This window comes from Canis lupus, chromosome 37 (assembly GCF_048164855.1).
Source record: "Canis lupus baileyi chromosome 37, mCanLup2.hap1, whole genome shotgun sequence".
Classification (NCBI taxonomy): domain Eukaryota; kingdom Metazoa; phylum Chordata; class Mammalia; order Carnivora; family Canidae; genus Canis; species Canis lupus.
Window position 1 is genome coordinate 9,309,273 of NC_132874.1, and position 26,296 is coordinate 9,335,568.

The 26,296-nt window shown below is 40.8% G+C and overlaps 1 protein-coding gene across 3 annotated transcripts in view; it reads right to left on the minus strand.

Moving 5' to 3' along the window:
• Positions 1–1,473: 1,473 nt before the first annotated feature.
• The window catches only part of RNF144B (ring finger protein 144B), a 169,027-nt gene continuing 144,204 nt past the window's right edge, over positions 1,474–26,296 (minus strand). For all 3 annotated transcript variants that reach the window (XM_072814029.1, XM_072814028.1, XM_072814030.1), the window contains exons 5-8: positions 12,293–12,497; positions 10,300–10,444; positions 6,396–6,485; positions 1,474–5,221 (exon numbers count right to left, since the gene is read on the minus strand). In XM_072814029.1, coding sequence (XP_072670130.1) covers positions 5,081–5,221; positions 6,396–6,485; positions 10,300–10,444; positions 12,293–12,497 — 581 coding nt within the window. In that variant the 3' untranslated portion in view covers positions 1,474–5,080. The remainder of the gene's footprint in view (positions 5,222–6,395; positions 6,486–10,299; positions 10,445–12,292; positions 12,498–26,296) is intronic.

Below are 26,296 nucleotides of genomic sequence, written 5' to 3' on the forward strand. Positions count from 1 at the left end.
CTCCACAACCAGAGAGTGACTGGGATTGACCTCAGGGGAGGCCATCTGCCCCAGTCACATCAAAACACAGACTCTAAATGATCATTTGAAATAACAAATTATTCTTACATATGCCTCCACCGATGCAGATCATTGAGAGGGGAGTTCATGCTCTGGGAACTCACAGATACAGGACTGAGGCAGGATCAGAATTCCTAACTAATGAAAGCGTGAAAGTATTCTGAAGGAGTCTCATATTCTTTTTTCTGGCTGCCACTCATCAGTCGTGTCACCCTTGGCAAGACAGGAACATAAAACCACTGCTTTCTCTATGAAATAGACATAATATCTACTCCATTTATCTCATATGATTGTTCTCAAAAGTTCTTTAAAAAACATATGTAAAAAAAAAAAAAACATATGTAAAAATATATGTCAAACATTGTAACTGCTATTGAATTATTTGATGAAGTTCATTTCTTTCTCATAACATGGAGCGGGATACTATCTTTAGGGTCAAAACATACATTATCTAACAAATGAAAATAATTGAATTTCAGAGAAACCTGATTATAATTCTTCAGATTCACTAGGCTCATGATTTACATGGCAAGGAGTTTGCCAGTTGGGCACTGATTAAAATCACTGCTGTATAAAATGGTTCACTCAATAATTCTTCGGGGATGCAAACTCAAGCTTAGCAAACAATGACACTTAAAAAATGAAATAATGTTGACATTCTAGGAAATGATTAAGCAAATTAAGAAGCCATACCCAAAAAATCTTTTAATATGATCTTATTGATTTCCTCAAAACTGAGTGATGAGACTACGGAATTTGAATCGGAAGGTCAATCCTAAGTCTTTGTCATCAGTATCCTACTGCAGCCAGATAATGGTCAATGAAGAGGAACCAACACAAGAAGATAGGAATGTGAGCTTTCAGTTTTGCAGAAACACAAGTTCTAGTTGGTAACCAACTTACAAGGCATTCAACCTTTGGTGAGTCCTGCCTTGAATACTAATCAAATGGAAATGACCTTAACGCTCATGTAATTCCCTTAACTTTCTTAACCAGGAAATTAACATTCCTCCAACAGACTTGTGGAAGGTTAGAACTGGCCATAGACAGCACGTAGTCCAACCCTCATTTTAGAGAACTAATGGCTTTGATGCCTGGCAGCAGCATTTTTTATTAGAATGATCAAAGACCTCAGTTATTGGTTACTTCTCTGGATAAGGACCAATGCCTGTGCGCTGACCGTGTGGAATATCGTACACACAACACAAATGCCTGCAACAAGTGAAGGCATTATACTTCCTCTCATTTTTTTTCAAGAAACAAGATAGCAAGAGTTATTTGCATAAATTGGTATCACAGATTTGGGTGCTTTCTGTAAATTCTGAACCTAGGAATTACTAGTGTTTGGGTGGTTCCTGGAGGATAAAATTGAACATGTCTAGAAACATGTAGCACAACAAAGGTTTGCCACACTTGCTTTCCTCCTCTGCATTTATTGGGGCTACAGAGACTAAAACAGCTATTTCCCTCTCAAATAATCAGAAAAAAAAATACAATACAACAGCAATTTCTTAAATACATAACAAAACTTTCTGGATCTTGAATCAACATGAGATGTAACAGCCTACAGATATCATTTGACAGCTTTATAAAATGTCATTCATCTAAGGCATTAAGAAATTGTCTTCAGAGTGACACATATATACACGGTTCTATATACATAAAGGCATCCATTCATGAACAGAAAGTCAAGCACTGTGTAGAGAAGGGTTAAATAACACATATTTAGATTCTGAATAGTTTTTAGGAGACAATTTGGGGTTCCAAGAAACAGTGATTTACATTCACATAAACATGTAGATTTTCAAATCTAGATAGGTAAAGTTTTCATGATGAAGGATATATGAAAATCCACACTGTGAATTCTTTGTTTTTCAAAGGCTTCTTTATCAAAATAGAGATTTCAAGTCCAGAGCAAACACCCATTGCGTGAACAAACAGAATGCACACGATTCTATGATCGGCTTCCACAGGCCTTTCCCCTTTGCCTCCCTACCCCATAACAAGAAAAAAAATTCCCAGGAGGGTCAGCAGCTAGCTGTTGTGCCCTTATATCTTCTAGTGTTTCTGGATGAGGGGTGGGAAACGGGGGTGGGGTGGGGTATTACATCCAGATTACAATCTAGTGAAGGAGTTTCGATTTCTATTTCAAATAGACTATATGCTCCAAGAACAAAGATTTTTGCCATGACATCCAAACATCATCATGTAGAACCATATTACTTCCTAGGACAGAAAAAGGATCACTAGGAGAAGATAAGGCTGACATACAGAGGAAGGAGACAGGTTGAACTCTCTCCCTGGCCAATTATCTCAAAGGAAAACATCAATCTCTATTACCCAAGTTGTCGGCTATCTCCTTTGTAAACAAAGTTTCTACCTCAGCTTACATCTTGTCCTTTGATGGACCAGAGACATATAGGTTAGACCCACTAACCTGTTCCTGTTGATGCTGACAATCTTACACAGGCCAATTCATGTGCTACAGAAGGAAGAAGTTACGATTTTCCAGGCACTTTTCAACATTTAAAAACTTAAATCCAGTTGTTTAAAGTCTGCTTCACAATCAACACCCTATTCCCTATCCTCTACAAATAAGTAACTGATTCTGTTACAGTACCTTTATGAGAAGACAAGTTCCTTCAGTTTTGCCAAGGAAACAGTATGGATGTCTTTCTCTACCTTTAACTCTAAATTTAGGACCTCCGCCTCTGATAACACAGGATGTCAGGTTATTCGAAATCAGCCCCTGTTCAAAGATTCTTTGCAGAATCAAGGTCAGAGAGTTCACTCTTGCCAGAGTACATTGCCACAACAGACATTCTTGATAGAAAAATTCAATTTCAGCTGAATCCCTGCGATCCCCTGAGCAGTTATAAATGCCCTTTGCTATACTGAGGCAGTGTTAAGACAAAGCAACTTATTCAAACTTATGTACAACTTCTATTTATACTAATATGAAATACATCGATAGAAGAGGGTATTCTTGTTCTGAAGTGTTTAGAGTTTCAAAGGAAAATAAAGACACTTAAGATTGAGAAATTTCCAAAACATGATTAAAAATGTTTTTGGTTGGTTGCCATTCAAAAGTTTTCCCAGAGTTCTCATCTAAGTTCTATACAAATGGTAAATAAAAATGTACACGACCAAGAGATGTACTATACATATATCAGATATCATTATGTACGTGTGAACCAAAGTTCCTTAAGTATACACATCCCCACTTAGGATACATTCCGTTACATCGGCAAAGCATCATTCTTTAATAATAGATCCAGGATAGCAGCAATTTCATAACCTAGTTACCTAGTTACCTCGGGAAAAGATGATGGGTTCGGACAGTCCCTGATGCAGTGTTGCTAGTTTCAAGGAGAGCGCTCTATGAGCATTCTACGTGGTCTCCTGAAGCACCAGGCTACGTTGCTAATGGCAATTATGTAATCCTGTCATTGGAGAAAAAGTTACTGTCTTTTCAAAACCCGTTTATTCAAAATCTGACCGATGGATATGGGAAACATAAGGTCGCAATAAGGCAATACCAACCCAAAGCATCTATGATAAAGCATTTACGTTTTATCTCTTACATTTTTTGTTGTGTTATCAGTGCTTTGTACACACAGGAAGTATTTGGATTGCCCTGACCAATGGTGAAAGAGCAATACAAACCTTTTCTGAAAGAGCAATACAAACCTTTGCTGAAAAGAGAGCTGCTCTGAGTTATGTCTCAAAATATGTAAATAACTTGATTATCAGTGTTTTTACAGACAGAGATGGCATGACATTGTATTAGGTATTGTTTTCAAAGAGTTATGATTATGAGTGTAGACCTTTGGGTAAGTTATGAACTTGCAACCAAAATTCACATATATAATATGCAAACAACCCTTTAGGTTGATTTATAATAAACCATATTAGTCCCAGAAGGAAACACAGAATGGCTTTGAGGAAACATTTATTTTGTGTGTACCACTGGATATACTCAAGCATGCCCAATGGATGGAAATTCTAGGTAGGCAGCAAGTTACACAGATTCTTGGTGTACACATGGACTCTGATACTCACTCGTGGTGTGTACTTTTAGGTCCAATTCTCAATGTGCTGGGTGCATGAACACAGAGCTCAGGAAAGGGCTCTGGTACCTATGATGAAGGTTTTTAACCTCTGCCACTCGACCCGTATTTCACATAAAATAATCCTGTAGACCACAGCTACTGGCTGTGGGAGGAGAGTTTATCACGTTATCAAAGTTGCTCTTGCCTAAGGAGAGCCACTCAATCAGGCCACATTGTTTTACAGGCTGCAACCCTTTCACACTGGGAAGGGATAACTTCCTGTGCACAGCAGTTTCTCCTGCTTGAAGCTGAGATCATACATGGAGAAACCTATTGTGTTCCTGCCAAGTCACCGTAGGAATGCCGGGAACAGCACACCCAGTAGCCTGCAGAGGCAGCACCGACATATCCACTCCCTAAGATCCGCAGCCTGCTGTGTGGCAATTAGGACAATTTTCCCTTAAAGGGTATTATCCTTTCCCTCCTACAGGGGTGGGGTGGGTTTCTCCCCTGTGATGGTCAAATCAACACAGACCAGACTCTGGCTGCTCAGTTACGATGCGTGTTGCCAATTATGACAATACATTAATTCTACTGAACGTTCACTCAGGCTCCCTGGATGCGGCTGGAAGTTGGAACAGTCTAGTGGGATCCTCCGGAGGATAAAATGACGATGGGTTAGTCCCTTCTCAGCAACCTCAAAGCTTCCCGACATGCTCCGTGGACACAGCCTAGAAGGCAGAACTCAGTTGTCTTTACACAGGAACACACCCACCAGGCCATGGCCTTTTCTGATGCCAAAGGCAGGCAGGCAGGCAGGCAGGCAGGCAGGTGAGTTCAAAGTCTGGACACAGAGGCACTTTCAAAGTTTGGCAAGGAGGATGCAAGTTCACTAAGTGGGGGCTTGATCACTGTGCTTCTCTTTATAACCCTAGATGTCTGTGGCACATGGACATGAGTGGAGTCCTTTAGGTTGTAGATGGATCATGCGTCTTCTTCTTGCCCCGACAGGACTTGCAGACACAACAGATTATACACGGGGAAGCCAGGAGCAGCAAGGGTGAAGTCACCAAGGCAATGATGCCCAATCCCACCAGAATCCCCACCACCTGGAAATTTAGAAGAAAAGCCTACTTGAGCAGTTAAATCTTCCTATATGGATACTATAGCACCTGCTGCAGATTGAATGTTTTATCCGCCCCCCACCCAACACACAAAGATTCATATATTGAAATCCTAATGTCCAGTACAATGGTACTTGGAAAGAAGGCCTGTGGGAGGTAATGAAGACATGAAGGTGCAGCCCTTATGATGGGATTAGTGCTCTCCCTTTTAAAAATAGACCTCAGAAAGCTTGCTTCCTGTCCCCGAGTCCAGTACCATGTGAGGACACAGTGAGAAGGCAGCCATCTACAGACCAGGAAAACGGTCCTTGCCACAACCCAAACCACACTGACACCTTCTAGTCTCCAGAACCAGGGGAAATATGTTTCTAATTTTCAAGCCACTCGGTTTATGGTAATTTATTCTAGTACCCTGAACGAAGACACCACCGCAGGCACATAAAACAGTTCCAATTATAGGAACTTTTGGCCAATGCCCAGCAATGATCTGAACTGGATTTAAACCCAGGAGACAGCGAGGACTAGATTGGAGGTGAGAGGAACAAACTGGACGCTAATTTGAGCTCTGGCACAAGCTCCGTGTAATCCCGAATTGTTGCTGTTGGCTCTCTCTCTACCCGGTCTCCTTGACAGTCTCGTAGGGATGCTAATAACGATTACTAGGCTATTAACACTGACGCCCTTAAAAGGAACGTAGTCTTTAATAAATATGAAACACTATTAAAAATAAACCAGGACTCCCTTTGAACCTGCCACAGAAACACACAATGGCATGTACAGAGGGATCTAAGCCCCAGCAGGGCTCATAGGATTTTAGAGCACTGCCTTTTATAGGAAATACGACTTATGGGGCTTTAGGAAAGTGATTCTACTGTGTTTTTCAAGAGGAAAGAATATCTGCCTTCATTCTGCAGGTCACTGTTAATTACTTGGCTGCTCTGGGGCCCTGCCCCTGCCCCATGATCCCCAGGGGTATCATGCTCATGAACTAACTTTCGGCAGTTGCTTCATTACTATTCCCTGGCCCTGCCCCCAGAACTCCCCAGAAGCTCCTAGGCTGGGATGTGTAAGTAGAGAACAGGGTGGGAAGAAGGAACAGGTGGGCCTTGTGAGCCATCCCAAGTCAGTGTATCTCACACTCCCTTCAAGGGCAGGGTACCTGTGTTCGGTTCCACATCACTGAGGCTCTCGAGTGGCCCAGCTTATTCCTACATGGCCCTTTGTCATAATGTCTGAGGAAAATGTCATTCTGAAAAACAAAGACAGAAGTTTCGGTGAGAACGCTGTTTTGAAGTGAGAAATAAATGCTAACCACATTGGATCACCTTGGTGGAAGCAGAAGCTCTTTCAGGGAATACGAATTTCAAGGCCACGATCTTAGAATGTACCTCAGTACGTTTACAAATCACTGAGTGAAAACAGATCATAACCATCAAGACTCCTGACTGAGTCTAGAAAGGATGAGTGTCCTGAGCACTCATCTTTGAAAGGCGGCTCTAGCCCAGGTGGGCCATGGAACAAAGACTAGGAGTGACACAGCCAGCAGGCTGCTGCAAGAAACACGTGAGAAAAAAAACACTAGCAGCTGAGCTGGGAAACACAGACGTGGGGAGACATGGGGTCCTAAGAAGGTAACGAACGATGGGAGGAGGAGGAGAAGTAATCGCAGATGAGGGGAAAACCACTGGGCAGAGGCAGGAACCTGGTTGAGAGAAATGACAACTGAGAGATGAACTTTGCTGGGAAAATGATGGCCACACTTTCAATACGAACTTGAGACATCCAAGCAGTACTGATTACAAAAGGCAGCTGATTACACAGGTGAGAATTTGGGGGAAAAGACTTGGGAATCATGTATATAGGGTGGAGAAAAACCGCAGGAGATGACATCACCCAGGGAGAGAGAATAGACCGGCAAAGGGGACGGTGAACATAAAACACGTAAGAATGGGTGAAGGAGGAGGAGCCTGGGGAAGCTCAGTAGGGTAAAGCATCCAACTCCTGATTTCGACTCAGGTCATGATCTCAAGGGTCATGAGATAGAGTGCCACACTCTGCACAGAGCCTGCTTAAGATTCTCTCCCTCTCCCCCTGCCCTCCCCCCCTTTTGCTCTCTTACTCTAAAAAACAGTAAATAAAGAAAAAGGATGGGTCGAAGAGGCACCTGGGAAGGAAACTGAGAGGTGGCCAGCAAGGTAGAAGGGAAACCAGAAGAGATGTCATCACTGAAACAGAGCCGGTCAAGATGTCAAAGGCAGCAGAGAATCTAGGTAAGAGGAGGACAAATATCCATTGGATTTTACTCAAAGGATGTCACTCAAAGCCTTGGAGAAACACAATCAAGACTGTGATGATGTGGCAAGCTGAGTGTATTTAAAGACTGGAGGTAAGAAAGTGTCAACAAGAGGTGATGATGCTGTTTTGAGGCTTGGCTTCTAAGAGGAGAGAGAGAGAGAATGGGATAAGGGAGAAATGTAGGCTTGAGAATAGTGTGACTCATTTCTAAATGCGATACTACTGAATACACAGAGACGTTACTGCAACATGAAATCCTAGGAGAGAGGAGAGACAATTGAAGGGTACAAGTCTATGAGGTCCCCAAAGCAGAAGATTAAGAACATTTCATCCTCTGAAACACCAAGAATGAGGACCCAACTCGACACCTCAGCAAAACTAAAAAAATCACTTAGGTTTGGTCGCCTGTCTCAGGCTTGGCTCTTGGGCAAGCATCCTGCTCCCAGACCCATGCTCTGAAACTTTCCTATAAACAAAGATCAACACCGCCAGCTGACACAGAGCACTTGTCAAGAAAAAAACGTCATTACCAACAAGCCAGTACCCCTGGCTAAAACCAAGAAGATGAGATCTCAAAACACAATGACCAGAAAAAGATGCTTCAATATTAGAAGTCTGTGTATCCAGCCTTCTAACATCTGTACCATTTCAACTCGAGCCCCAGAACAGTCCAAGAAACAGAACAACGTGTTCTTTGCAACAGCATACCCCAAACATATTTCAGCCAAAGGATGGAGAGATTTGGGCACACATCTTTATTCCCTTACATCCTTGCCTCTTAAAAAGAACCTCATGGGCTCAGCCTCCTTGTGGGTATGAACCCAATTAATATTCTGGTTAAACCTGAAGGCAAACAGAAAAGAATCTTTTCCTTTGTAAAACATGAGGGGTATGCAATCAGTAAAACCACACCCAGGGTATCACACGTTTGGAATCATGATTGGTCTAATATCACACAGAATTGTAATTCAAGAGGTTATGAGAAATACAATTCAAAAAAAAAAACAAAAACCTTTCTTTTGACCTGAGCTGCTGAGCTTTTGAAATGTCTAAAATGTCAGTTTTCTTTCCCACAATTTATACCTCTGCTTGAAACACTGAGATCAGGCTGATTAAAATTCTTATTCACAGATGTCATCTGAAACAACTTACCTCATTTTCAGCTACAAATCACGCAGGTGGTGGCAGCACACGCCCCGTATTAACTGCACACAGACTCATGGAGTGTGTGATACTAAAACACCACAACTGCTTATCAAGTTGCAATGAACTAGGCGATTGAAATGACAAGTTGCGTGGGGTGCTGGGTGGCACAGTTGGTTGGGCATTTGACTCTTGATTTCAGCTCAGGTTGTGAGCTCAGTGCCATGAGATCTGAGCCCTGCACTGAGCTCTCAGCTCTGTGTGGAGTCTCCTTGAGATTCTCTCTCTCTCCTCTCTTACTTTCCCTACCTGTGCACAGGAGCACATATGTGCACGCACTCTCTCTCTCTAATAAATAAATCTTTTAAAAAGAAATGAGAGAAAATGAGAAAAGAATGTCCACCTCACCATGATGGAGGGCTTACCCTTGATGTGGACATATTTCAATAGTCCAGATTGCCACAACAGGGAGTTATCTATTCCTCTCTGTGACAGCACACGTGTGTTAGAATAAACACAAGCATTGGAGTTAAGACCTGCTGATCAGTCCTTCACACTATTTTTTACCTCTGAGGTCACCATGAGCCTTGGCACGGGACTGAATGAACTGCACCTGAACTGGGCAAGACGTGCTTCATGAATGGTGAGGGGAAAGGTTCACCGGGACAGATCCCTCTGTCTGGGAAGGGAGCCACTGTCGTGCCAACAAATGAGGCGTGGTTATTTAAGACATCCTACTGATTTGAGTGGCTTTTTTCTTTAAGTTCAAAAACAAGAGGACAACCAAATTATGATAGGCAGGATAACGGCTCTTCTACAGATGCCTGTGGCCTAACCCCTAGAATTGGAGAACATGTTGCCTTCCATGGCAAAAGGGACTTTAGGAGTGTCACTAAAGAAAGAGCTTGAGATGGGGGAGGAGGGCCTATATCACCCAGACCATAGCAATCTAATCACTGTATCACCCAGACATGGTCAACCTAATCACTGTATCATCCAGATGGGGCCAATCTAATCATAGGGTCCTTAAGCACTGAGAAGCTTTCCCAGCTGTGGTCAGAGGGAGCTGTGACAATGGAAGAATGGGTTGGAGAGATGTGATGTGCTGGCTCTGAAGATAGAGAAAGGGGCCCCAAGCCAACAAATGCAGGCAGCTTCTGGAAGCTGGAAAAAGCAAAGAATTGGATTCTCCCTTAGAATCCAGAAGAGAATGCAGCCCTGAGGACACCTTAATTTTAATCCAGTGACACTCACGTCAGATTTCCAGAGTACAGAACTAAAGACAATAAATTTGTGGTACTTTGACACAGCAGCAATATAAAATGAATATACTGATAGTTCCTTATGTAATATAATAAAAGGAGACAGTGTCCCCAAAGCAGAAAATGTCCCTAAAACAAGAGCTTGCCTTTAAAGCTGTGCTGACACAGCTAAGGTACTCAAAGAGACATTTTATAGACATTGAAAGCAGGCTCAGAAAGTATCACTAAGAAAAATAAACTTCTTTTGCAGGACAAACATAGGCTCCTCACTATTTTAAAAGGAAAGCCTGTAGGATCCTGGTGGTGGCACAGATACAGTGTAGAGAAAGACCACATGAGAAGACACTTCCGGGTGGAACTTACATCCAGGTTCTGGAGACAGTACCAGCAAAACGTGTGCTTGCAGTTCTTGCACATCATCTGAGCACAGCCTTCGTTGCGTTCGATATAAACCCGACAAACTGGGCATTGCTTAATGGGCGCTTCTGCGTCTGTCCCAAAGAGGGCCCTAGAAACAGAAAGGATGAGAAATCATAGGGTGGGGATCCACTGCTGCCAGGGTTTTATTTAAAAGCTAGAACCACAAGAATGTACACACTAACCAGAGGTGGGGAAGAGTGGGTTGAGTGTAATTAATTAGTCACCAACTGAATTCCTAGGGCCCCTGATGGGTAGGTAGTGAACTCTTATCTGAGCTTAATTTACTTCCACAGAAGAGGGTGTGGGTAAAAAGAGGAGGGACACAGATTATTAGTCCTTCAGATAACTCACAACAAAAAAGAACTCTAATTTATTTCTCTTTGGCTTGGAGCGAATTATTTAATTGGATGTGCCATACCTGACTTAATTCATCGTTTTGCCAAATTATTATTTCATTCTCTGAGCATACGCTGTCTAAATAAAAAACACAAGAAGTCTGCTGCACAGTAGAAAAACTAGCTCAGGATCTGACATGGCATAGATAAATCTTTCCAGTGATCTGTTCAGAAAAACAAATGGAAGTGGTCGAGGGAGGCAGTAATCAATACTCAAAAAGAAATGCCCAGCATCATTAAAGAGATCTTCTCCGAAGGGCTCACAGCCTTAAGGGGCATAGACAATAATGAGAACGCGCTGAAGGAGAAAGGTTAGGGGAGCCAGAGCACAGCCTGCCCTTTAGCTACTGTTCATCAAAACCAGCACCCAGTGACATCAAGTCCATAAAGTGTGGTCAGATCCAAGATCAGATCTGGTATTCACAATAACATTACAGCAGTGAGACAGTTATTATTTTCCTTCTCTCCCCTCCACTTTCTTTTTTTTTCCCAAATAGAGAAACAGACTCATAGAGGCTGAGTGACACCCATGAGGTCCCAGAGATAGCAAGTGACAATGTCAGAACCCAAGTCCTCTCTCCTCTGGGATCTTTACATCGTCCTATGATACCTGCAGACCCTCCTGCCATGGCAGTGAAAGTGCAGAGGGTACTGGCTAAGAAGGGATGTGCCTGCCCTGTGCATTACATCTAGTTTTCTCTTGGTTTGCTTGATCTAAGATTCGAGCACAGTATCATAGCCAGGTAGTGTTACTATTCCTGAAGAATGGTCCTACACACTCTGTGGCTGTGGGGTGAGTAAGCCAACTGGACTAGAACACTGGCATCTCTGTTCTTGCCAGTGCATAACAGCCAGAGCCTCAAGCAAAGCAAGGGATCAATCACAAAGGTCTCTGACACTGGGCCCTTCTACTGCTGGAAAAACCCTCTGAACTGAAAGGTACAGATTTAATTGCTTCTCATTGTAACTGAATCTGAACCTTGGCACCATCTTTGCAGAGCACAAAGTATTGAGAGATGTAGCCTTTTTCCTCTAGGACCTATGAATTTAGCACTGCACTGCCCTGAAGAGCTGCTGTTTCTATTGCAGTGCTCTGACATGACTGGCACACCTCACAAGCTTGCATGCAGCATAGTCAGGTAACAAAATTATTTCTTCATCACTCTGCAAGCAGGAAGAATGAGGTAAATCAATAGCAGGTGGTCATGACTCCTATGCCAATAACTGGACAAAGCCATGACTTCCTACTGAAAACCTGTGGACCATGCGCCTCTCCACCTGAAGAGAAATCCAAATCTATGCAAACAGTTATTTCATCATATCTGGGAGACTCTCCAGGGGTAAATAACTAAAATCCCCTTAGAAATGCTTTCCTCATTATTCTCTGTTCACAACTCACCAATTCTGAGACACTTCTCAGGGAAGTTCCACAGGGAAATAACCAATCTCTACATTCAATCACAAGATAACTCCTCCAAGCAACATATTTGGGGTTTCTGAGAAAATCAGTGAATAATCCCAAAGACCATTTCCTTTCTTACCCGTGCTCTGTTGGCAGGACAATAGGCTGACTATCTCTACAGGAAACTTCTGCATGCCAAGCATCCTTGCAACATGAGCAGAACTTCAGGTGACAAGACGGACACTCCACCTGCACAGGCTGTCCGGGGTCACTTGATGCAACAGGGCACACCGTCTGACAGTCTGCGACAGGACACCATGTTCTGTAGGGGTCCAAGTGAACTTCTAAAGTATAAAAAAAGAAAATGTGATGGTCTATGTATCTTTCATACAGGCCTGAGGCTCTTTCCCCTTCATTTTTCTCTTTGACAGGTTGGTATTTATGGAAGATCAGTCCACCCAAGGGCAGTGATTTCTTTCTTTCCTTTTTTTCTTTCTTTCCTTTCTGTCTTTTCTTTCCTTTCTTTCCTTTCTGTCCTTTCTTTTTCTTTTCTTTTCTTTCTTTCTTTTTTTTTTTTTTTTAGGGCAGTGACTTCTACTACTGCCTTCATATGGACCCAAACCTACAAGGTCACTGAGCCCTGCCACATTTCTCAAAATAGCTACTAATAAAATAGGCCACCACTGCCCTTATGAACAGATAGACAGTGTTCTCACTAACCAAAATTTGCAATTCTTTTGGAATACTTCTCACCTTTTAGCACTCCATGTATGCAAAATCTCAAGTCCCTGCTATAATTATTTTGGGCATTATCTTGGAGGAAATTTGGACCTGAAGGGTCTACCAAAGCCAAAGGAAAAAGAAAGTCACAATGGATTTTGTCCTTCCAGGCACCGAGAAATAAGTAGTGAGGTTTCTTCTATTTTTTAAGAGGGAACTGAAAGAACAAGGAAGAAATAAAACGGTTTAGGGACCAAGCAGTATCTGGCATGGCTGAGCCAAGAGATCAGATTGGCTGTCGATTTGATCTTCGGTTGTCCGACCATCGGCTAGTTAGAGACATTTATAAAAGGTTCACATGCTCTAAAAACAAAAGGTATGGACTTTCACACCCCATAAAGTGAGAGTCACTTATAGAATACACCAGCTACGTTCATGTGGCCTGGAGGAAAGAATATGGGGTTGGGGGTAACCCGACTATGATTCTATTCAAATGTTTACAAATCTTGTCCAGTTCCTCACTTTCTATTCAATAACAAATCTCATGTTCTTGTCTTATGATGTGACCTTTAAAGGAACATATCATGTGAAAATGGTATTATTTGAGGAGTAGACTAGCCCTTTTTTCTCTGAACCAAAGTGTTTTGCAAATTTTAAACTGATGAGATTCCAGTTTTAAATCTCCTAAGGCTTATGATTCTTGGAAATTTCCATGCAGGAGGCAAACAACCCCAAAGAGTGGCGCAAAAAGGAAATGAAGGCATTAAGTATGAGCTTAGTTTTAAAGGTAATAATTTTACAAATTCAGTACCAGGGGAAATAAATCCAAAATGTTCCAGCAAACACTGCCTCCATTAATCTCTCATCTAGAAAAGGCCAACAATCAGATCTATGATTATAGGTTTTCATTCAAAGAGAGCATCCTTATGTATATTTTCTTATCTAATAATTCTGGGAAATACAGGTTGATGGACCAAATAAAATCAGAAAAGGGAAGCCTATTATTCCCCAAGAGACCCCAAGAGACCCTTGAAAAAGAATCCCTAAAAGTTTGGGACAGGCTGGTTAGAAAGTCAAGGGGACAGTGACACACCATAGGCTCCAAGGTCCTGAACTTCTATTTCTACACCATTTATATATATTTTCTTTTTTTACAAATTCTTCTAACTGCTTCAAACACTAAGTCCAAAGAAATGAAGGCTGGTATATAAATTAGAGCTAACAGGACAGCCCGGGTGGCTCAGCGGTTTAGCGCCGCCTTTGCCCAGGGCGGGATCCTGAAGACCTGGAATTGAGTCCCACATCTTGCTCACTGCGTGGAGCCTGCTTCTCCCTCTGCCTGTGTCTCTGCTTCTATTATTAATTTATAATAAATAAATCTTAAAAAAAATAAATTAGAGCTAACGATTCCCACATCACATGTCTACTTAACCACCCATTCTAAATCACAGTTTAAAAGACTGGCAATACAGAAGAGAAAGGAAAGGAAAGACACATATTATAGTTAAAATGCATAGCATCCCTGCAGATTACCTTAAAAAGATAAGACATACTTGTCTTAATTTTGGTGTCACAGAATCATCATCTTGTTTATTGCCGTGCTCTATTCACTTCATGGAGATGGCCTTTCTCTCTTTAGATTATAAGCAAGGGCTACTTATTTTGTTTAGATGCTCCATGACAGAGTGATGGGATGCTACCTGTTAATTTAAGGCCCAGTCATTGTTGGTTTTTCCAAAAGCTAGATATACTCCTCTGCCAACAACTGACTTATAATACATATACTACTCATACCATCTTGAATTGCCTTGCACTGGAATTTATTTTCCTTTCTCTTCCAGTACTCTCATCAACAGATGTACATAGCAAACTAAAATCATCCAATACCAGCCCTTGTATCAAAAGTATGTTATGATCTTTATTAGACTCTAAATCTCCACCCACCTCAATTAGGGCTCTCCATATTTGGAAAGACATCAACTTGGCAAAACATGGAACTTTACATGTAACACTTTCAAAATTAAACATCCTTTATGAAGCACCATTTAGAGGGCTGACAATGAAAAAATTTCTAACATTAAAATTAATAATTACCCTTGCTAGAACCCTACTTACTGTCTCCTTATACCTAGCATTCATTTCACCTTCCTGTTTCATGTCAGTCCTTGGATGAGTGATCTACATTGATTCTCATTCCTATCCCCTCATATCTTCCTTAAGTCTCTTAAATAAAGTTTTTATTCCCACTTCATTAATAGACTGTTCTCTGAAAATTAAAACTGCCATCCCTCTACTCATATCTAGCAAATGTTTCTCATTCCATCTTATATCTGATACTCTTATAAAGCTCTTCCATAAGATACTAGTCTCTCTATTTTCTTCCTACAACCTTCCGTCTCCATTAGCATCAATATTGCTTCCTTTGGGCAGCCTTGGTGGCTCAGCAGTTTAGCGCCACCTTCAGCCCAGGGCCTAATCCTGGAGACCCGGGATCGAGTCCCACGTCAGGCTCCCTGCATGGAGCTTGCTTCTCCCTCTGCTGTGTGTCTCTGTGCCTCTCTCTCTCTCTCTCTGTGTGTGTGTGTCTCTCATGAATAAATAAATGAAATCTTAAAAAAAAATACTGCTTCCTTTGGTCCCATCTATGGATGGTATCTAAGACTCAGTCCTAGGTTTCTCCTGTATTTTACTTATTTACAGAACCCATGCTATGACTAAGTCTCAATCTTGCTTTAATTTGGACCATTCCAGACTTCTTCTTTAGACCTATCTCTTAGGATGATATGCCTAAAAACTTAGGCCAATGTCTATTATTCATTGTTCATCCAACAAATGATCAATTTCAGGGACTTTTTAGAGACCCTCGGCTTACAGAGATGACAACAGAGGTTTGCTTCTCAGAAATCTCAGTGTGAAAAGGACAAGAGATGCTTACAATGAACAAAATGCAAAAAAAAACAACAAACAAACAAAAAAACAAACAATGTAATAACTGCTAGAACACCCTACAAGATGAAATAAATGAAATTAGGAATATCTGTGAGCAGCCCTTAGGGGTGAAGGTAAGGAATGTTTAATATCCCCAAAGTTTTTTTTTAATACAGAAATATTTTAATGCTTTTCTTATACAAGTATCCATAATGAAGTTTCCCCTTTTAATCAGCTCTAAAATCAGGAAGTAAAACTGGTCCTTCCTAATCAGGGTACCAAGCAGATGGCACATGCAGAGATAAAACACAAAGAGATTAAGTTAGAAAGAACCAAAGCACCACATAAACAGAGATTAAAAAACAAAAAACAATCCTTGGAATAGCAAGGGAAATTAGAGTCTCCTTCCAGATACTGGAATAAAGATTCTGTACTTAAGAAAACCCTGAGCAGGGAACGCCGGCAGTCACCTCCTACAGTGGGGTCTTGCGAGCAGATAACAACTACTGCATCTTGTCCCAACTCAGCATTCAGTGACATTACATGAACCAGCTGCTTGAGAAATCAGTCAGGGTGAAAGTAGTTATACCCCAGTAATTGGCAAACACTATAAATCAGAACCTTCCCATGCCCCCCTAAGTCTGTACGCATCACTGAACAGTGTCCAAATCGAGAGCAAATACTTAAATATATAAACCCTACTTCAACACAGTCAAGGTGGGGGGCACAGAGTGGGCAATTGAAGAACAGAACTTAGCACAAGAAGAAATGGAGACTACAATAGTGACCATTCTTTTATTTTTTTTAAGATTTTATTTATTTTATTCATTCTTTTAGCCGTATTTGCAGGCCAGTCTATTCTACTTTCTGAACATCCTGCATACAGACAGGTATTATACCTGATGTAACCTCTCATGTCTCCCATGGGTACATATCTTGCTTTTTGTACATCTGTCTGGGATCTTCAAGTCCAATAAGAGCCACCCTAGAGGATAGGCAGGCTGTTTCTTCCACTTGGAACCATAGCATGTCACAAGTAAGTATTTCTGGAGCTCCCTATCAGGCCTCTAAGCACTCCTTACAGCACCAATCAGATAGGATGCACTCAGTACATTCCTGTCCACCTGTCCAAAACAGAGAACAGGTATCTACTAATTTAAACCAATTACTTCTCTTAAACGGAGAATTCAGTCACCTTTTTATTTATTTTTACATTTTAATTTAAATTCCAGTTAGTTAACATACAGTATAATATTAGTTTAAGGTGTAGAATTCAGGGGATCCCTGGGTGGCTCAGTGGTTTCATGTCTGCCTTCAGCCCAGGGCGTGATCCTGCATGGAGACTTCTTCTCCCTCTGCCTGTGTTCTCTGCCTCTCTCTCTGTGTCTCTCATGAATAAATAAATAAATAAATCTTTTAAAAAAAAAAAGTGTAGAATTCAGTGATTCATCACTTACATATGACACCCAGTGGTCATCCTAACAAGTGCCCTCCCTAATCCCCATCACCTATTAAACCCATCTCCTCATCTTCCTCCCCTCCAATAACCTCAGTTTGTTCCCTATAGTTAAAAGACTGTTTCCTGGTTTGCCTCCCCACCCCCATGTTCATCTGTTTAGTTTCTTAAATTTCACATAGTAGTAAAATCACATGTTATTTTTTTTATGATTTATTTCATTTAGCATAATACTCTCTAGCTCCATCCATGTAGTTGCAAATGGCAAGACTTCATTCTTTTTTTGGCTGAGTAATATTCCATTGTGTGTGTGTGTGTGTGTGTGTGTGTGTGCGCGCGCGCGCGCATGCTATGTCCTCTTTATCCATTTGTCGGTGGACATTTGGGCTCTTTCCATAATTTGTCTATTGTTGATAATGCTGCTATAAACATCAGGGTCCACGTGTCCCTTTGAGTCAGTACTTTTGTATCCTTTGGGTATGTATACCTCATAGTGCAATTGCTGTATCATCAACCCCCCTTTTAAAGAATTTAAATCAAAAGAAAGCACCGCTAGCTCGAATCTAACATGATTAAAGCTTAGAGAAATGCCCATCAATACATGAAGCACAGTAGCAATACAGTATCATGTGTTTATGTAATGTTTGATTTTGGGCACAGGTATTCTTTACACAAGTACTTGAGCTTGTCCTACAGCTTTTAAATGTTGTTCTGGTTATGTAAAAGATACTTGCCAAAGGAGTCATGCCATTGTCTTCTAGATAAACTATTAAGAGGAGAGTAAAGAACTATTCTGGGGCAAAAAGACAAATCTAGCCAAATTCCTGACAGTCCTCTCAACTTTATATTTCTGTGTTAACATGAGGAGCTGAGTAAGTTAACAAGGAGTTAACAGAACATTCAAAAGAGCAGTGACTCAATGTCTCTTACTGGAGATGGAGGTAAGACTAAAGAGATTTATCCCTTGCCATCAAACAGCATGCACACGCCTTCTATAGAAATTCAGGAAGGACATTTTTGAATGAGGAGAAATGGTATACTGGTGCCTCTGGGCCAGAACGTACAAAGAACACTTGAATGATTTGTTTTTTTCCTCTGCCTTCTTTATTTTTGATTTATGGGAGACCTCTCCACTCAAATGCACACTTTCTGCTTCTTCAACTGGGTAACTATTAATTCAGTTAGAATTACTAGAGATAAGCCTCTGGGATGTTACATTTGTGTGAGAACCAGATGACACTAAGCAAACAAACATTAGTTCTGCTTCTGAGAGTTATTTATAGCTGTCCATTTTTTAAAAACACATTTAAGTCAATAGGTTAGAACCATGAATAAGCAGTCAATCTACACGTGGTTTTGATCTGAAAGATTTCCAACTGATATCCAAACAATGGGAACGAAGAGATTTATACAAGTAATGAGGCAGTGAAATTTTACAAGGAGCAAAGTGAGCAAAGGGAAGAGTCATAGGATATAATGTGGGCCTGATCACAGATGACAATGATAAGGCCTAAGCATGGGGAATGCTATGGGGGGGTGGGGCATAGTATTAACACAAACACGGTATGGGACACCTGGGGACTCAGTGGTTGAGTGTCTGCCTTTGGCTCAGGGTGTGATCCCAGAGTCCAGGGATCGAGTCCCGTGTGGGGCTCCCCACAGGGAACCTGCTTCTCCCTCTGCCTAGGTCTCTGCTTCTCTCTGTGCATCTCTCATGGATAAATAAAATCTTTAAAAAAAAAAAACACACAAACACAGTGTACACATAAGCTGTCTGTTCATTTTCTGTTCATTTTCTTCGTTACACAGCCTGGTATTGAGATTTTGACTCTGATGGCCAGCTGGACTGCTCTTTCCACAATGGCTTTGTGGTTCTTAGAGGAGACATTTTGAGCAATCTCTGCACAGTAAGATTCGTTGCACATCAGGAGCACTCCAAGCTCCTTGGTATTATGGACTAGAAACTTCTGGAAGCCACTGGGCAGCATGTGCTTTGTTTTCTTGTTGCTCCCATGACAATGTTGGGTATCAAGATCTGGCCATTGAATCTTCTGTGCACCCTATTGTCAATGACTCTGGGTTTCCACCAGTTATATTTAATTTTGACATACTGGTCTGACTGGCACCAGATGAACTTCTTGGTCCTCTTTTTAGTAATCCTGGGCTTCACCAGGTCTGAGGGTGGCCATGATGCCAAACAGGAGATGGCTGCTACCTCCATGGGCAGCACCGAGGGAGACAGGAGAGTGCCCTCTTGATCAGGGGAGAGCCATGATAGGATTATTGTTCTTAGAAGACTACTCTGGCTACTGTGGGGAGAATGGATGGTGGTGGAACGAAGTGGCAACAGAGAGATTAGGAGGCGATTGTAGTGTTTTAATCCAAAGTGATACACTGGATTATATGTTAGAAGTACTGACAATTTGGGAGCATACTTTGAAGGTGAAACTGTCAAGATTTCCTAGTAAAGATGCAGTCATCCCAAGTCAACCACCACTGACTTAGAAAGCCTCCTGGAATGTACTATTTGTTGAATAAATGAATGAAACAACATAAGAAATGGTATCTGTAATCAATTCCCTATGGTGATAAAAGGTAATGGTGGCATACACAGCAAGGTATTTCCCGAGAACAGAAACAACTCAGAGAGACTTTTGTATATGGCATCTTGGAGTCTCTTAAGAAGAGCGTTCCCCAAAAGAACAGGGACCCACACATACAAGTCTGGCCAGATTACACTGAAGAGCACAACATCTGCCCTTCTGATTGCTCTTCAGCCCAGTTCCTAGAAGAGCAGCTACAAGTCAATGTCCATAGAAGCTAAAACAAGGCATTTTATTTTTTAAGAACTAGTAGAGTTTCAATATGCCATTAAGAGCACAATTTTGCTGTCTATCTGTCAGATAACAGAGTCAACCACGAATGGAATCTACAGGTCAGATTAGCAGAAAAGGAATAATGCTGAAGGGGCATCAGATATTGGTCCTAAACACATGCCAAAGAGGGATGAAGTGATGGACACCAGGTGGAAGCCAAATCACTGTCCATAAACAAGAGCTGCCTCTCCTCACTCTTACCTCCACCCCAATGAGCTGAGGTGACAGTGGGATGGTTGTAGGGGAACAGTATTAATGCAAAATTTTTAAAAACACTTATTACAATTACCATGAATTCAATTCTAAGTCCTGGCTCTTGGCCTAGGAAACAAGAGTTATTAGGTATGTAGATAAAATACACAATCATTTTATCTTAAACCTAAGAAGTTTAAGATTTAGTTTCTTCCCGCTTCAAATTTCTATTCCAAAGCTGGAGGAAAATGATCTTGTGCATATTCAACTAATTTCTTCTGCATCAGCAGTGATGATGAAAGCTCTGAGATGGGGGTAAGTTAGGGAATCTAGAAAAAGAGAAGCCAGGAGGCCTATGTAAAGCATTCCCAGTGGTGCCTCCAGCACTTTAACATGAACATGATTTTGCAGTGATTAAATATAACATACTTGTATCAGAGACGGACAAATTCACAAACTCCAACCAGAACTTACTTATGAAAATTAAAACTGGTTAAAGCTTCACGACTATTTGATCTTAGGACTGCTTGTTCATATTAATTGTGCAAGGCAGGAAATGCTATTTCAAGCTATTTCTACTTCTGTATTCTAACAATTATTGAGAAATAGAAACACTAGGAGAAAATACAATCGCCATGAGACCTAAGGACCATGTCTGACCCCAGTGATCGTTTTCAGTTTTTCACAACTGAACTCAAGACTCCTGGATTCCCCTACCTGAAACTCCCAGCATTAGATATGTAGAGTTTGCTTTTTATTCTGCTGTAAATTCTCTTAACTAACATGAGTGCATTTTCTGCCATCCTCTGCCATCGTGAAGTCATGCCAAAAAAGATCTCCCATGATTTCTTATTGTGGGAAACGGGATACGGCCAAGCTAATTATCAGCTGAAATAAACCAAACTCTTTTAGCTTTTATAACCCACTGCATTTTTAATTATGCCAAAGTTAATTTGCTTTCTGATATCTCAAAGAACAAAGGTCTTCTGTAGATAGTTAAAATGCAATTAAACTAAACTGATCAGAATTAACATCTGCCATAGTAAATAAACTCAAATAGATGTGGCCGTGAGCAGGGGGGTTGCTGTCAAGACTGCCAAGGAGAAGCACTGAATTTCAAACCTGGAAACAACTTCGGAGTTTATCTAGTCTAACACTGTTATGTTATCAGTGTTAACATCCGCAGATGTTAGGAGTTTGCAGAACTCATGGTTAGTGAGTATATGCTGGGACTGGGTGGGCCTTTTTCCTAGAATACCATTCTCTATGTAAAAACATAATCATGTTTTTTTTAAGATTTTATTTATTTATTCACGAGTGACACAGAGAGAGAGGCAGGCTCCCCAAAGGGAACCCAATGTGGGACTCGATCCCAGGACCCCGGCATCACGACCTGAGGCAAAGGCAGATGCTCAACCACTGAGCTACCCAGGCGTCCCAATAATCATGTTATTAAATAGATTTCCATTTCCACTATCAGCACAGGAACCTTTTCTCTTTAAAGTGGCCACTTTGAATGCTCCACATCAGCACGTCTCAATCTCCTCGGAGGTGGTCAGAGAAGGTGGATTTATGCATCAAGTGAGAGCATGAAGGAACCAGATATAGTAGGTGGTGTAAAGAATAAGCTTTCATTGTCACAGTACCATACAACGCTTTAAGACTCAATAGAAATGTGCTGAAAAAGACACAGATTAAGATGAAAAGGGAACAAGAGTGGTATTGTTGTGCTAGAGGCTCAGCTGAAGTATGATCTGGATTCTAGAAGATGCTTTCTTCATTTAGTTTAAAAAACTGGGATAAAGGTAAGATGGGGCAGTGGTGCTGACAAATAACAAAACAACAATGATAATGACAATAATAATTTACTGAATGCACACGGTGACAGACACACAATATTAACTCCCCCTTTACAACAGTCCTAGCAGGATCCTTCCACTAGTACCCTCCTTTTATAGATGAGGAAATGAGAGTGCACACAGGGAGAGGCAAACACTTCACACTGTGCCTTTCATTCGGGTCCCCTTTAGAAATGTCACCCTACTGATGATAAATGTCTCTTCTTGCAGATAGTTCAGGTTTTTAGCTGACACATCTAGAGGGTGCTGTTTTAGATTTAGAACTGCCCCACAAGAAAGAGTTGACGGTAAAGAAGAGGAAGTAGGAAGCGGAGGAGAAAGTGTTAGCATGCAGAAGCACAGAATAGCTTCATAAGGGACCCCTAGACTTAGTCACACATTTACCAACAAAACACCAGAAAAGCAGACTTGAAAAGTGAACAGGTGTGTGCACATGCACGCCATACACATGCACAATGAGAATGGGCTTGTGATCAGAAACTATGAAAAGGAAGATACCTAATGACAATGGGAGGTGTTACAAAATAAAACCAAACTGACAGTAAGGACATTAAAATCACACAGCCCTAAATGGAAAAACACCAAAAGAAACCAAATAATTACACCCAGAGCTCTGGCGAGATAAAACTTTAAGTGATTGGACACAAAAGAGGGCCTGGGAGCATTTCACCAAGGACAAATAAAGGCGCAAAATGAAATTCAAAGAACCATATTGTAAATGTTGAGACTCACAATGAAAGGAGGCTTGTGACAAATGCTGAGAACAGATGGCTTTCAGAGAAAGATGGAGCCACGGCTTACGGCAGTGTCTGGAAATGCACCTGACACACAATACATACTCAGCACACAGAAAAGTAGATATGGAACACATGAGTGGATGCAGTCGGATTACCAGATAACAGGAAAATAAATTGCTATTTTACTTCCTTTTTTTCCAAAGGAGAACACTATGACATTTGAACCATTTGTAAGAATTTCCAGCCACTATATGATGATACAAATATCCAAGAACAGACACATTAAGCTACCAACAAACTGAAGCAGTTTGCAATTATAATAAGTAAAATGGGGGTCACAAAAAATAGGAAAAGTGCTGAAGGACTAGAGATGGAAAATCTTAACCTAATTTTCCAAAGATAAACCAATACAAAACCCAAACTATTTTGAAAAAGTAGATTCTGGGCAAGCAGATTTGAGAGACAAGCAAAATTCTAGCATTAATCATCAGACATGTGCTTTGAGAACCAGTAGAAAGTACAGCTGTGATCACTAACATATGCCAAACTTAGTATTCTCTTTTCTTTGTTAATATTGGAACACTGACACAGAACGGAAAAGCCACAAACACCGTAGTAGCCAACGGAAAGTCACAGATGGAAGGAGAGCAGATTCATAGAATAACCAATTGATGCCAAGTGCCGTTTCTCCACTTTCTGTAAACAGTGATGATTTAGGCTCATTCCTATTCAAAATATTTTTCCCCCATGAAGACTTAGATGAAAACAAAGCTATAAAAGGCAAGCTAATCATATACATAACATAAAGCAGAGGACAATTAAAACACAGGATGACAAGATGAGGCCTTGGTAGGCAATAAGAATTGGGCAAAACCAATGAAAATTTTTATAATTAAGACACAGGGGGCTGCCACGAAGCTGATTCTACATTTTTCCAGAGCAACGACAATCTCTACAACTCTGAAATCCCAGCCAGTGAGTTTTCCTTTCCACCAATTTGTCATTTAGCTCATTCAACAACATTAGTATTTAAAGCATCCCAAGATCCCATTCTAAACAGTTCCACATAAAATACTTTTGTGGCAGGAGCACCTGGGTGGCTCACTTGGTTAGGCATTTGCCTTTGGCTCAGGTCACGATCTTGGGTCCAGGGATCCTGGGATTGAGCCCTGCATCAGGCTCCCTGCTCACTGGGCAGGCTGCTTCTCTCTCTCCCTCTAAGCCCCTCTCCCCTACTCCTGCTCCCTTATTCTCTCTCTTAAATAAATAAACAAAATATTTAAAGACAAAACAAAACATTTGTCACATAGATCTCAAAGTCACCTAGCCGGTAAGCTTTGAGTTTGAGATAGATACAAAGTCTACCAAGTAAAAATGAGGTATACAATTTAAATAAAGACTATGCAAATGGAGTAAATTTCATTATGTAAAACTGTATTCATTTAAACTTACTCTTCCTTCGCATGCTTATTTAATAATAATTCTTTATAATGGATGATAATAAAGAAGTACCTGAATTGATACTTAAAGAATTACAAATTGACTTCCAACATCACCTCAGGTCAAAATGTCTCTGGACCTTGGTTTCCTTTCTTATAAAATGAGGGAGTTGAGCCAAATAGTCACCAGATTTAACATAGCTCCAAATGTAATGTACTTCCTTCCATACTTTACAAAAGTAAAAGTGTCCAATTGGCAGTTCCTCAAACACTAAACATAGAAAGACCATATGACCCAGCAATTCCACTCCTAGGTATGTACCCAAAAGAACTGAAAGCAAAGACTTGAAAAGATACTTGTACCCCAGTGTTCACTGCAGCATTATTCACAATAGGTAAAAGGTAAAAACAACCCAAGCGTCCTTCAACAGATGAATGGTTAAACATAATGTAGTATATATATACAATGGAATATTACTCTTCGGCCATAAAAAGAAATGAAGGTCTGATCCATGCCACAACATGGGTGAACCTTCAAAACATTATATTAAATGAAACAAGCCAGACACAAAAAGAAAATCTTGTATGATTCCACTCACATGAAATATCTATACTAGGCAAGTTTACAGAACAGTAAACAGAAGAAGTTACCAGGGGGTGGGGGAAAAAAGGGAAATGGGAAGTTATTATTTAAAGCTATTATAGTTCCTGCTTAGGGTGATAAATAGATGGTAGTGATGGTTGCACAAAACTGTGTATGTTCTTAATGCCACTTAACTGTACCCTGAAAATGGGTGAAATGGTAAATTTTCTGTTTTAGATAGATGTTATCTAGTTAAAAAAAATGGAATTAAAAACAAGTATAGATGAAGAAGCTTAGGAACAGTCTATGTGATGCTATGCAAGTTTCAACCTCTCCAATCATCACTTTTTTCATCTATAAAGAAGGAATAATAAAATCTATTATTAAGTCATGGAATCTGTAGTGGGACATCTGCCTAGAACTTGTGAGAAAAAAAAAATTCCATGTATGAGTCAAACTATATGATCGATTTATAATGCATCAAAGCAAAGATATGCAAGACCACCTATGAAAGACTGGCACATGAGAGAGAAATATTCCTCTTTCCCCCTTTCTGACCTCCAGACTTTACTAATCCAGATTTAAAAATTAGCAATCAGAACACTGTATGTTGATGCTAGATAAGAGTTTATTTTATATACTCAATTAGACTCTGTGTTCTAGGGGAACAGTTTTCTCCTATTTCTCAGATATAGAAAAACAGATCATTTAGGGGTGCCTGGGGACTTGGTTAAGTCTCTGACTTTCGGTTTCAGCTTAGGTCATGATCTCTGGGTCCTTGGGATGGAACCCTGCTTCAGGTTCTGCTCTCAGCAGGGAATCTACCTCCCCTTCCTCTTTCCCTCTGCCCCTCCCCTCACTTGTGTGTGCACTCGCTCGCTCTCAAATAAATACATCTTGAAAAAAAAAATAGACCATTTAGTTCAAGAATGTACAGGATGTGACAGGAGGGAAAGGGCTCCTTAAAAAAAGATCTATGAGAAACCAAAAGGAGCAAAAATAAATAAATCTTACAGATAAAAAGGCAATACAAATAGAAAAGCTATATAAATTACTCCAAGGCCAAAGTCAGAAAGAAAATGAATCCAACAGATTGTACATCACATGAGAATGACACATGCAGCCATCAGTACGATTACAAGTGTTGCATCAAAGAACACAGTGGTGGATATGACATGCAGCAGTAAAAATGTTTGGGTCGATTAAGGTTTTGAAGTGATCTTCAAGAGTGGGAAAGCCCGAGGTAATACGCATTTTAACACACACATTCTTTGGTGCAACTACCCAACTTCTGCAGAACTTCTCTCACAGGAGCCACGTTATAAATATAAAACAAACAAACAAACAAAATAT